The following is a 12,481-nucleotide window of genomic DNA, read 5'->3' as shown; positions in this document are numbered from 1 at the left end:
GTGTTGTACACATTTTCTCGTGTGACTAGAAAAGAACAGTACGAACACACAGTCATTTCCACCTAGACCTACGCTGATTTATGCTACTGTCTTCACAGTCTCAGGTTAAGTATTATACTGGTGCCTGCCAGCAGTGCAATACTTGACTGTCTGACTGTCAGCATTTCCATCATAAATTTCTGTTTTCAGAAGCTTATGACTTCGTTGTAAAATGTCGCTTGTGGGAGGAATCTTGCAAGGTCGTTTTCAGTTACAAGACAGCAAACAAAATAAAAAAGTTAGTGGTTTCTAACTCCTTCTTTGCACTTTATCATTTAAAAGGACCTATAAAATGCTTGTTCTGCTGTTCAGCTGAGTGTGACAAACCTGTGTATGGTATTATTAATACTACTATCTCTTTAGGGAAGATACTTAAATAATACTTGAATGGTATTTTATTGTGGGGTTATAAAAAGCAATTTTTATTTCATTGATTCAATGGTACCAGTTAAATCCCTCCCTAAGGTATATACCAATATCTCCTTGCTCCCTTTCCCAAAGACCAAGGAGTTCTTCAATTAAACTCACAGTACCTCAGGCTTGGATTATGCAAATTGCTCAGCCAAATTATCTGATGGCTCCCAACTTTCCAGCTTCCTCTCTCATCACCTTTCATATTCATTTTCATTTTATGGAGTCCCACTGATATTTGTCTAGGGATCCTGATCCATCTGTCCTTCCCTGGAGTTTGCTTCTCCCTGCTTCTTCCTGAAAGTGCAGCTTCATGCCTGACAATTTTCTTAGGGATGTACAAAGTCCAGCAAAATTTTTCCAGGTTGTAACAGCAGATAGGAATGTGAGGGCCTCAGAGATACATCCCTACACACACGTCCTCGCCACCCTGCAGCGTTGCTCTGAGACTTTTTCAGGGAAGCCTTTCAATGGAAATGTACCACCACAGGCATTGGAATATTTTCCAGATATCACACAAAGTCTTTGGAGCGTGCTTGGGATTTCCAGTTTCACCTGAGACATTAAATTATAAAGCAATTTCCTGGTTAAGATGCAGGATGTGACAGATCATTCTTCTGAGTGAAAGTAGGAATGATCCTTATAATATCTAAGCCTGTACTACCATCCCAGATGAAGGATTTATTCAAGCTAAATTATAGCACCTTTTCAACCAGCTTCAATTAAACCCTTGAATGAGGAAGAACAAAGCACTTTTCCTCTTTACAAATGCATTCCTAAACTGCCTGAATGTTCTTTATCCCCTGGTGCTGCTGACACTTCTGTCTCCAAAGTAGCAACATCACTGATCCTCAGAAATCTCTCTCTAAATATTTCTCCTAACAAAACAGCACCACTGCTTTCCCTCCACTGTGATTTTGTCATTCCTTTATCTTCTCACACCTTAACGTTTGGAATTCATCCTCTGTGGGCCTGTGGAAATCCAGGTCTTCCAGCACATACAGTTACCTCTTTATAAGTGGCAATACATCTTCAGGATGAAGATAAATATTTCCCTCCATGCTCTCAATACTTTCCCCTATCCAGTAGTTCCAGCCTCCCTCAAAGACCTTCTTACTATCTCTGATCTGCTTTTTACTCATACCATCAACAACACTACTAATGTTGTTTGCCAAACTCATATCAACTTTAAAATTATATCTTGAAATAAGTCTTCAAATCCTGTTTCTGTGGATTTCTTTCCATTTTTTGGTTTTTTTTTTTGGGAGGTTTTTTTGTTTTTTTTTTTTTTTTTTTTTTGTTTCACATTGTTTTGTTCTCTTTCATCTTGCTGATTTTTTTTTTTTAAGGATGAAGGACTATGATTTTGTTCTAAGCTCTGAAGAATGCACTTACACTTTTAAAATGGAAGATCAGCTGCTGAAATTATTAGATGACTCCCAGCAACAGGTATTTAAGAGAAACACCTACAAATTTAATCATTTTGATGAAATTCTGTGCAAGGGCATCACAGTGTCATTCCCTCTTTTAATAGGCAATCTTACAAAAGACTGAACTCAAAGCTTCACATCCAAAGATGTGCCTCCTTTTTTCCAATATCCTACTTCTAGTAAGCATTTCTGTCCCCTTCTATTTCTTATTTCTCTCTCTGCTCTAGGATAGGCTGTGTGTAGTCTCAGCTTCTGCTTGCCATTGTCAACAGAAACACCCCTGCCAAAACGCCATGGCAGCGCGAGCCTTGTGGAATGCCAGCTCCCAAGGAGAGTCTGAAGACAGGTACTATGGCCTGGAAGTAAAAAGCATGGGTCAGGGGTGAGCAGAGGCAGATGTGTAGAGTTTATAGCATGGATTGGCTTTTATGAAGCCACAGTCAAAGTCTAAAGTTTCCCTTCTCTGGCCCCTTGCTCCTCCCCAAAATCTCCCCTGGGGTGTACCCAGTCATAGCTGGTGCAGGCCACAGTGAAATGCGCTGGAAAGATTTAGGAACATCTGTTCTGTTGCTTTTGAAGGATGCAAAAGAGAGGAAATTGTTTCATGGCTTGACTTTCACTCAGAGCTAGTTTTGTACACACATACTCTAAGGGAGGCTGTTAATGTCACCTATTGTCATAAGATAATTTTGATTCAAGAACATTTGAAGTTCTCCAGGTTATAAATGATTGAGTAGCCACCTGCAGTACTATAAAACTGCTAATCTGGCCCATATAGGAGAAACATCTGACAATAGCTGCCTACATTCAATCTTCTGATTGCTTTTTGAATGAATATACTTGTTTTGAGATTGACCATTTCCATGATTGGGCAGACTCAGAAAGTGACTTTTAATCATCATAAAATGTAATTAATAACTTTGAAACATCACATTTCAAAATTGCTGGATGCTGCATCATTTCAGCATATGCAAATTTAACTGTTTCTCTGGTGCTTCTATGGCTCTGTTTAGAGCTATGCTAAGCATCATGGTACATTCCACAGGCAGGCAAGACATACTGTGATAAAAGGTCCCAGATCAGAATAGCCAGGATCCTCACCTAGGGTGCTGGTTTGAACTTCTAAAATCTTATTTGGACTGGAAATCCAGCTTCCATCCCCTACTTATACTGCCTTGGTAGCCATTCACCATGTGTTCATACCATAGGTACACTAGAATGAAGCCTTCATGACTACAAGCAAAGCTAAACAAATTAACAACCTCTTTGGTTTGACATCCAGGAAAAAGATACCAGGTAGCATTTCTTTACAAAAAGAAAGTCAGCTGGTTATGTAATTAAATATTGTATTGATAATTTTGCAAAGACAGGAGTCAGCATTTAACTATGGTTCTAAATTCCTGGATTAACTTTAGCCTCACTCAAATCAGTGGGAGAATTGCTGTATACTTTGATGGAGGTTTTAACCCACTGTCACTGACATGGTGAATTACACAACCTACAAGTTAGATCATTAAAGAGTCCCTGAAATATGTTCCATAATTAAATACATTTTCACAAAGTAAGTCAATTTTCAAAAAATGCGAGTTTATCCATGACTTAGACTAATATATATTTAGTGAGCTAGAAAAAATCATGTTATTATCTGCAAGAATGCACAAGGAACAGTGTGCCATCTTTCAGCATAGATGTTTTGCCTTTTCCCAATGAATTCAGACAATATTATCTCAACATTTTTTGTGCATGATGACCTTTCACATCAAGGGCTGAGGTAACACTACAATGTCACTTTTCTTGAAAGCTAACTTTTTATCATGCAGTACCTCATTTCACTCAGTGGTATTATGGCACTAACAGAAGTGCCATGATATACCAAGATATGATGGATTTCAGAGAAATTTGCAAGACTGAGTTATTTTGCCTCCCCTACAAAGCACAGTATTATGAATATTCTGTAGAAACAATTATCTGGGATTTTTTTTCCCTTTTCTTTTGAAGCAGAAGACTGATTTGCAGCAGAATTGCAAATTTCTCTTCTTATTTGTTTTTTCAATACCTTTCTATATATAGCACTCTATTTCTTGGCTTTTGAAAAGAAAACTATTTGATTTGAGAATGTTTCAAGCTGAAGAGAATCTATGTAAATATTCCCTGAGAGTAAACATGGAGTCCTGTCTATCTGTACTAACAATGAAATACATGGTAATAATACGTTGCCCATTCTGTCTAAAATGTCTGACTACCCCATAAGGGCTTGTTCTATGCAAATATTTCTTCTTAAGCTCTTTTCACAGCTGCAGTTCAAGGAAGCTGCAGCTTTCAAGGAAGACACGTTTCTTCAGTTACAACTCCTACCCTTTGCTCTTCCAGCTGTTAAGTTTACTTTTTCCTGTTGCAAAATCTTCGTCAAATATTTAAACAGTTTCATAGAATGGTTTGGGTTGGAAGGGACCTTAAAAACTATCTAGTCTCTCTCCAGATTTTTTACAAGACCCCTTCAGGTAATGAAAGACTGCAATAGGCCTTGGCTTCTTTACCAAGTGTGTGCTTTTTGCTGTAGGACATTTATTATTACAGAGCTTGATCCTGAATGGATAGCTCACTATTCCTAGACATTTTTATTTAGATATACCTACACAGAATGAACTGGGTTTTAGAACAACGAAATGAACATCCTTCCTCACTGGCATTTCCTGCTGGAAAGAATGGATACAATCGGATAAAGGTGCCACTCTGCATCTTCCATAGCTGTGAGGCTTCAGAGCTACAGAACAGACAGCAATTGCAAAGGACCAAAGGTGAAAAAATGCACATGAAAAGTAAGAGCAAAGGTTTCACCTGGCAAAGCCGACTCCTCTGCTGACTCCATTTGCATCTCTTAATATTCTGGTGGAAATGACATGTCCAAAGGGTTTCAGCATATTCTCCAGTTCCTGCTCATCCATGGACACGGGTAAATTTGAGATGTATAGATTTGTGGGATCTTGCTCTTGTTGCTGCGACAAAATAAGAGAAATATCCTCAGTTAGGCTTAACACAGTAGAATAGCTTATGGCTCATATAATAGGGTTAGTCAAAATAGGACCAAGCCAAGAATTCATAGCTGCATTAGAAGAAAAGCTGGGTAATCTTTTCATGATGGCAACATATTTGCCAAATTTCTGCAAACTCTCATGCATGTGCTTAATTCTGTGCGTGATTGCTCCTATTGAACCCAGTGACACTACTCATTTATAGAAAATTACTCTCATGAACAAGTGTTCTTGGATTTGTGTCCTAATTTAGCAAAGAAAATGTGATTTCCACAAATGTGCTAATGTTAACATAAAGAAAGACAAAAATTCAACATATATTTTAAGCAGATGTTCTTTCCAGCCTGAACACTTCCCATTCAGCCTGCTCATGATGAAAAAGATTGGTTGAAAAGACAGAACACTTTTCATAGCATCTTCTCCTGTTCTTTCCCCATCGAAAATGTCTTTTTTAATAATAAGATCTAACTGGGCTGGGGGAAGGAGCGGGCAGTTCTGCAATTCAACCTATGGTCCTGGGTGAGATAGGTCACATGTTTGTTCTGAGACTAAATGAAAACATCTTATAAAACAAAGCCTGTAGCATGAATAATTGAAGAAACAAATTTGAAAGCAGCTTTCTTGTTCTGTTTCAGCTCTTTAGGTTAAACTTTCCATTTCCAACTCCTGTTCTTGCTCGCTGGACTACTGCATAGAAACATGAAAGAGACATAGATGCCATATGTAAAATAAGTGTATTGAAGCAATGAAAACCCCCTTGACTACAGACAACCAGGTCTTGATTGCATTAAATCAATTTAGTTATGCCCTTGCAAATTTTCATGGCTCTGTCCATTTTTATTGATACAAGCTTTACATAATATCTGATCACCTGCCAGTACAAGTCTGACTGGGATCAGGCATTACTACATTATTTTAGCCAATGTTAAATAACCAAAAATATAAGATGCAATCATTATACTGTGAAGTAATACAGACAACACCTTCTCTGAGAAAGTTCTCTGAAAGAGTTTTTAATTCTTTCTATTACACATTTTAATAGGCAGAATTAATTTGTACTTGTTCAACATTGAGTTGATAACAGCAATACCCTATTTTTGCTGAGTTGTCCTAAAATCAGATTAATAACCTTGCAGCAGCACTGCAACTTTGCACTGTTATGAAATTACACACAGTCCTGCAGCCATCTGCCCTGGTTTAACTAAACTAGTTTCAAATTTCACTCCATTAAAATCAGTGAGGATGTGCCTTGTCAAACACAATCATGCATTCTGTTTCAAGAAGATGTAAGAAGACAGGACAGAACCAAGATATCTGCTCCATCACTGCCTTTTACATTCAAGGCCTCAATATTGGAAAGAGAAATTGCTTCAAGCTGTGATTCAAACACACCATCTTTGCAGGGACTAGAATGACTAAGGCAAGTCTAATGTAGCTAAATACCAGAATCAGAAGCTGAAGAAAGTTTTTAGCTTCTCTTACCTCAGGCCCTAGGGAAATTTTAATCCTTTTGAATGAGACAAAAAAAACCCTGCAAATAGAGATCCCAAAATGCCCAAAATCAGAAGGCATGTAATACTGTTATACTGTTTAATGTGGATTCTGATCTCAGGGCTATGGATGCTTGTCTTTGGATGTACTGGCTAATGACCACTGCATTCTAGCTTTGCATCTCCAGACTCACTACCCCATGAAACAACACATTACTGTGCATGATGAATTCTTCACTGTTTTACAAAACAGAAATAAAAGACCAAAGTGGGCATGTTTGCAAGCTGCTGTCCATAAAAATATACCCAGTTATTACCATGTCCTTAAGTAAAGGGCAGAAGAGAGGAGAGGAACATCACACACGTGAACACTGACCTTACTGCAAATTCAACTGAAGTTACAAACCTCAAATCTAGAAAAACCTTATTTCACTATCCAGTTACTTCCCTGCAGTCATCTTCCTTCCTCTCACATCAATTTACATTTATACATGTCCAAAAGCTAGTTCCTCTCCAGTAACCAAAAGATGCTAGTGAAGGGTCAGAACTGCCACAGTACTGACAACGGAAGGAAAATCATGCAAACAGTCCTGGAGGGAAAGTAGACAAGAAAAGAAAAGGAATATGAGCTTCAGATCACACTTTTAGCTTTGGGAAAAGCAAGGAGACAAGAATGCAAATAATTTTCTTTCTCTGTCTCTTTTTTTTTTTCTTTACATTTTTCAGCTTTTCTGTATGCAAACTAAGGAAGTTTTATTGGTACTTCCCCCCTTATCCACCCTCCACACCCCAAAACCACACAAAAAAAATGAAAGATGTAGGAATTTGGAAGCATCTTCATTGTTACTAAGTGCTTTGAAAGGGTGAGCAATATAGGCAGGTAAAGCAGAGGCATTCAAAAGCAAATCGAAGCAGAAAGTTTTGCAATTTCAATTGGCACAGTTCTTCAGAAATAATGCCATTATTATGCAAACCTCTACCTATAGATTGGTTAAGGGCTTTGATTAATCCTCCAATCAATGCTCAAGGACTAACATCTCTTGCTAATATTTAGAAAAAAATATGCTGATGAAATCCCTGTAGCCAAAGACCAGACTAATGTGGAAAAGTGGAGTTATGCATCAGTAACTTCACGACAGCCTCTGCTTTCACTGAAGCAACTCAGTCCCACTGCACATTAAAATGAGAACTCCTCCTTTGACTACTCAGTTTTCAAGCTGGGTCATACAAATAAAATAAATAAGAACCATTGCCAATGTGTCTCACTTCTGAACCAGGAACACATAAGCTTTTTAACTGTGCCAGAGATTGAATGTCGTTGTTTTAAATATCCGTGGAAAGTTAGCTACGCTCTGAGGATGAATGAAAGACTAGCAGACCATAGTCACTCTTTCACAGGGATTTGCCAATCCTATCTTTTATCAATGTGATAAATAAATGCTGCAAACAGAGAGAGACAGATGAGGCCACTCATGCTACCTCCGCAACACAACTGTGTTTTCTAAGAAACGAAAAAATTCACAATATTTTTCCTTACTATACAAATACAGCATTTAGAGAAATACCCCTTTCCTTTACAGGGAAATATCAGGCCACAGAAGCCATATATTACACAACCAACTGGAACAAGATGAAATGCTTTCACAGTAATGCAGCTGGGAGCTGAAGAGGCTTTACAGGGGTGATGTGAAACCCAGCTGCCCTATCACTGTGCAGCCAGAACCCACTGCCACTTACCCTCATGAGTTCCTATTTCTCAGGCTTCATCCCACTCCCAGCCTCTGGTATTGAGGCTCCTTGTGACCTTTTTCAGTTGTGCAGAGATCTCTGATGTTCAATGTGTGTTGACACACGCCTCTCATTTTGCCCAAGCCTGCGTATGAGATATTCTCTTCCCCACCCCTGTGCCACTGCTGAGCTTTTCACTGTCAAAGGTAAGTGCCCTGCTGTGCAAAATGTGCCTATTTGTTGACAAGATAAGCCTAATCAGAACCATATGTCCAAGCACCCCATGAACTACTTGCCTTTCATAATCTTAACAGTTGACAGCTCAGTTTCTGCCTTTAGTGAAGGAACATCTCCTGGGGTTGCAGGACTGATGGCGATGTTAGTGTCTGGATCAGACTCCCTGTGGTTAATTTAATTCCCTCTAAGACTTTTCACTAGACATTAAAAAAATGCTACTTGCCATCTTGGGCCACTAAAATCCCATTTATTATTGTCTCCAGTCTCAAAATACACTGACTGACCAGTCATTAGTGAGAGAGCTGAAAGTCTTTTGTTTGATACTGAAGGTCATTTCAGAACTGCACCTTCATCCTATGACCCCGATTGTCTGGGCAGGAACCAAAAGGGTGGGTAGCAGAAAGCCACACGCTCACCACAAACAACTCCAACAGCACCGTGACTTGGATGCCCCACAGCTGGAGACTTGGAGCCAGCACCGTGGGGCCACCAGCCAAGCAGAGTCTGGGCTTTGCTAGTGAGTTCATAGAATCCTAGAATCACTAAGGTTGGAAGCAATCTCCAAGATCAAGTCCAACCAGTAACCTAACACTGCCAGGTCCACCCCTAAAACCATGTCTCTAAGCACTACATCTACGTGCTTCTTAAAAACTTCCAGGGACAGTGATTCTACTACTTCCCTGGGCAGCCTGCTCCAATCCCTGACCATCCTTTCAGTGAAGAAATTTACCCCTCTGGACCACACAAGAGACACCATGCTGGCCCTGCACCATGGGGGAGTGACACACCTGTTGATGCAGTCTTCCCAAAGCACACCTGTCCCTTGGATCTAATCCCCCATGAGTGAGAAGGGCCTCCCCAGGGGGACCAGGGCCAGCCACTGCAGCTGACTGCTGTCCTGGAGGTTTGCAGGAGCAGGGGGCTGCTGGGAGCAGTGGAGCAGCACAGTTCCTCTGCCTTTCCCAGGCCCCGTGCCAAACACAGATAAATAATGGGTACAACACCACGCCAAGTTGCTGCTTCATGAAGAGAGTGGTGAAACAAGTGTGCAGCATGCAACTGTGCAGCCTGTGTGCCAACTGCCGAAGAACCATAGTCAAGACATGCAAACTTGCAAGCGCAGTCTCAAGGCACCATCAAAAGCCTGCTCTTGGCTATCTTCACAGATGTTCATTTTAGCCAAGATCTCCCATTTGACAGCCCAAGGATTTTCCACATACAGTTTGCACTTGCACTGCAGCCCCAAAGAAGCAGGGATAAACTTATCCAGTCAATTCCAACCCTAGGAAATCCTGGCACAGCCTCACACCTTAGGCTAAGCACATTCTGGGACCCTGGTGTGTGCCAGTCTGTGTGGGTACACTGAGTGTCAGAGAATGAGCCAACAACAAGAAAAAAGAATAAGCTCCTCTCTCCAGAGAAGTGCATGGCTTTTGCAACTCTCTTTGCTTCCACTGCAGCTTGTTTCACCATCATTGTATGAGCATAACACCTCAGCTCCTCCGGCCCTTGTGCTCCAGGGGCCTTAGCTGCATGCATTTGTTGCAGCTGGGCCATTCTGGCTGGGGATGTGTATGATAGACACTCTCAAAGTGGTCAAAACCACACCTAGGAAGGCTTAAAATTGTGAAGATTTAATTTTTTCTTTTAATTCTAATTTGGAAAAAAAAAATTCCAATCTTAAAATTGGAAGGTTTAAAATTGTGAATACTGCAAACTAGCAGTAGGTCAAATCCATGTTTTTTATTAGCTCAGACCAGCTCCAGTGGTCAGCAGAGCAGGCGTCCTGCTGCAAGGCTCTGGAGTTCAGCAGTCAGGAGCAGTTGTACTGGGGGAACAGCCAAAATTTGGTTACTGCCTTTAAGTAAGTACTGGGCCAGTCACTCAGCTCCCAAGGCCTGTGCCAAGGAAGCGAAAGAAGTTTATAATGCAGAGGATTTGAAGTACACTACAGCAACAGCATTTCAAAGGAAAAAAGAAAAAAAACAAAACCAAACCCAACCCTAGTGGGGCGTGTACTACAACTCAAAGTCTGCTGTTTGCTTTGTTGGGTCCTCCCAGACACTTTTGAAAGGAAGGACAACGTTCAGATGGGATTTTCCCTCCCATCTTGAGATAATCTTTGGAAGCAACGTGTGAAAAACTGAAAGAACAATTCCTTCTTGTGCGAGCTGAGGCTAAAGCTCCTTACACAGTACATTTAGTAATGCATTCTTTAAAGACACGTGTAGGGAGGGGCAGACAGCTTTTGGCGATGTTCTTTTTTTCCCAAAAGGAACTCAAAACTCTTCTAATCTGTGATCTCAGTAGGACTGGAAACTGAGTATGTTTGGTTTATCTGGAAACCTTGTGTACCAATTCCTTTTATTGAACCTAATTTATTTCTCCTTAGATCAGCTTGCCCTAGGAAACCAAGCACTGATTACAAGTTCAAATTATTTCTTTTTCCATCTTCCAAACTTATTCTGGGAATTTAACTTTGCATGTGGATCAATATGAGATTCTGAACTCCTCCTTTAAAAGATATAATCAATATTTATACTAATAGATCATATGATTTTCTTGTCCTTAATAAATTGAATTTTCATTATACTCATTTTGACACATGTCAGTATTTCAGTTCACCTTTAGAAACACAGTTCTATCTTTTCATATGCAGGTTCAAAACACCCTTTGAGCAGTATTTTCCCCAAATTAGTTAAACTCTGCCTTATGGCTACTGCCCAGATCTTCAGCCTATGCACTGAACTCCTTGTCTCCTTTAAAGATCTACGTTGAACTTCTGTATCCCCTCAAGATAAAAATAGTTGTGTTTTATATAGAAAAAAACATTTATGTGGATCCATATATATGAAACCAGATAATTTATATGGAAACATTTATGTGCCATTTCATACGCTTTCCAGTGTTCGCTCACTGTTTTGAGAACTGCAGTTGTATGGCAGCATCAGTCTCATCCTCAGTTTATTAAATTATTTCTAAACTGGAGTTTTTATAGCCACTAAGCTTAAATTAAATTTAGACGAAGCATGTAATATTTACACTCAGTAGCTTCACATTCAATAATTCTTCTTGTTGTTTTATTTTGTAATAATCACGTTTCTAGTCCTGCAGATCATGAGAACTGTTCAGGACATCTGAAACAGACATTCATGTAAAAGCTGATCTTATGCACATTTGGTTGGATTCACAGACCAAAATTTGGAATAAAAAGACCTTCCCCCCAGATTTCTATTGTTACTCAATTTAGTCATGCTGTTTTTTCATACTAATATAGCATATTTTTTCACATGTGCAAAAGATGCCTGGTTTCAGACAAAGTTACTGAATTTATAGTCCTCCTGTTTAACTTCAGCTCTAATACCTAATGTCTTCAAGGAACATTTAGAGATGTTCTCTCTTCACTGACCTATTCAGGCACGGCAGGATGCTCCTAACTTACTTAATCACTGTTAGACAGGATGAATATGGGCTAGTAATGTGAAAGTTAAAAGAAAGTCACCCCAAACTCCACTACCTCCTGGTATCAGAGAGGTGACAGCAGGAAATCCTTTTCCTCCTTCTCAGCGAGGATGGGAAGGAAGGGTATGGTGTAGGGGTTGGGGATGGGGATCTTGCCTGTGTACCTGCATGTGGTGCCTTCCCAATCAATGAAGATACACTGATATGAATTAAGTGACAGTAGTCCCGCTTTCAAAGACTTTTTACATTACATATTTGTTGTATAAAAAGAAGGAACAAACTAAAATACTCTTGTGAAACTTTTGCTATAGCCTTCCAGATTTGCCAATGACATATTTTGAGCCATCATTGCAGTAACATGAGGTGAACAAAACGAATGAAGTGCAGCTGCCAGGGTTCCCTTTGACTTTTTCCTTGCTTATTTGCTTTCCTTTCTGCGGGCACATTTTTAACAACGTAGAAAGCTAAATCAATGGCCAGCTAACTATTGATGCCTCGCTAGTTTCACTCTCTTGTTGAGGACCACCCCAAAAGGCTTACAATGCTGTACAGAAAGCCTAAACTTCACATGGATTTTATTAGTGAACAATGTATTAATAATATAACAGATAGAGTTGAAGGAAACGCTAAAAGTAATGCAGACCTCTTTGTC

At 39.7% G+C, this 12,481-nt stretch overlaps 1 protein-coding gene across 3 annotated transcripts in view; it reads right to left on the bottom strand.

Annotated features, from left to right (window-relative positions):
• The window catches only part of RBMS3 (RNA binding motif single stranded interacting protein 3), a 701,764-nt gene that overhangs the window by 145,081 nt on the left and 544,202 nt on the right, over positions 1-12,481 (bottom strand). For all 3 annotated transcript variants that reach the window (XM_053943264.1, XM_053943265.1, XM_053943273.1), the window contains one exon: positions 4,719-4,876. In XM_053943264.1, the coding sequence (XP_053799239.1) occupies positions 4,719-4,876 (158 nt within the window). The remainder of the gene's footprint in view (positions 1-4,718; positions 4,877-12,481) is intronic.

Source organism: Vidua chalybeata, chromosome 1, assembly GCF_026979565.1.
Source record: "Vidua chalybeata isolate OUT-0048 chromosome 1, bVidCha1 merged haplotype, whole genome shotgun sequence".
In the NCBI taxonomy this organism is placed as follows: domain Eukaryota; kingdom Metazoa; phylum Chordata; class Aves; order Passeriformes; family Viduidae; genus Vidua; species Vidua chalybeata.
This window is presented reverse-complemented; position numbering and strand designations above follow the sequence as displayed.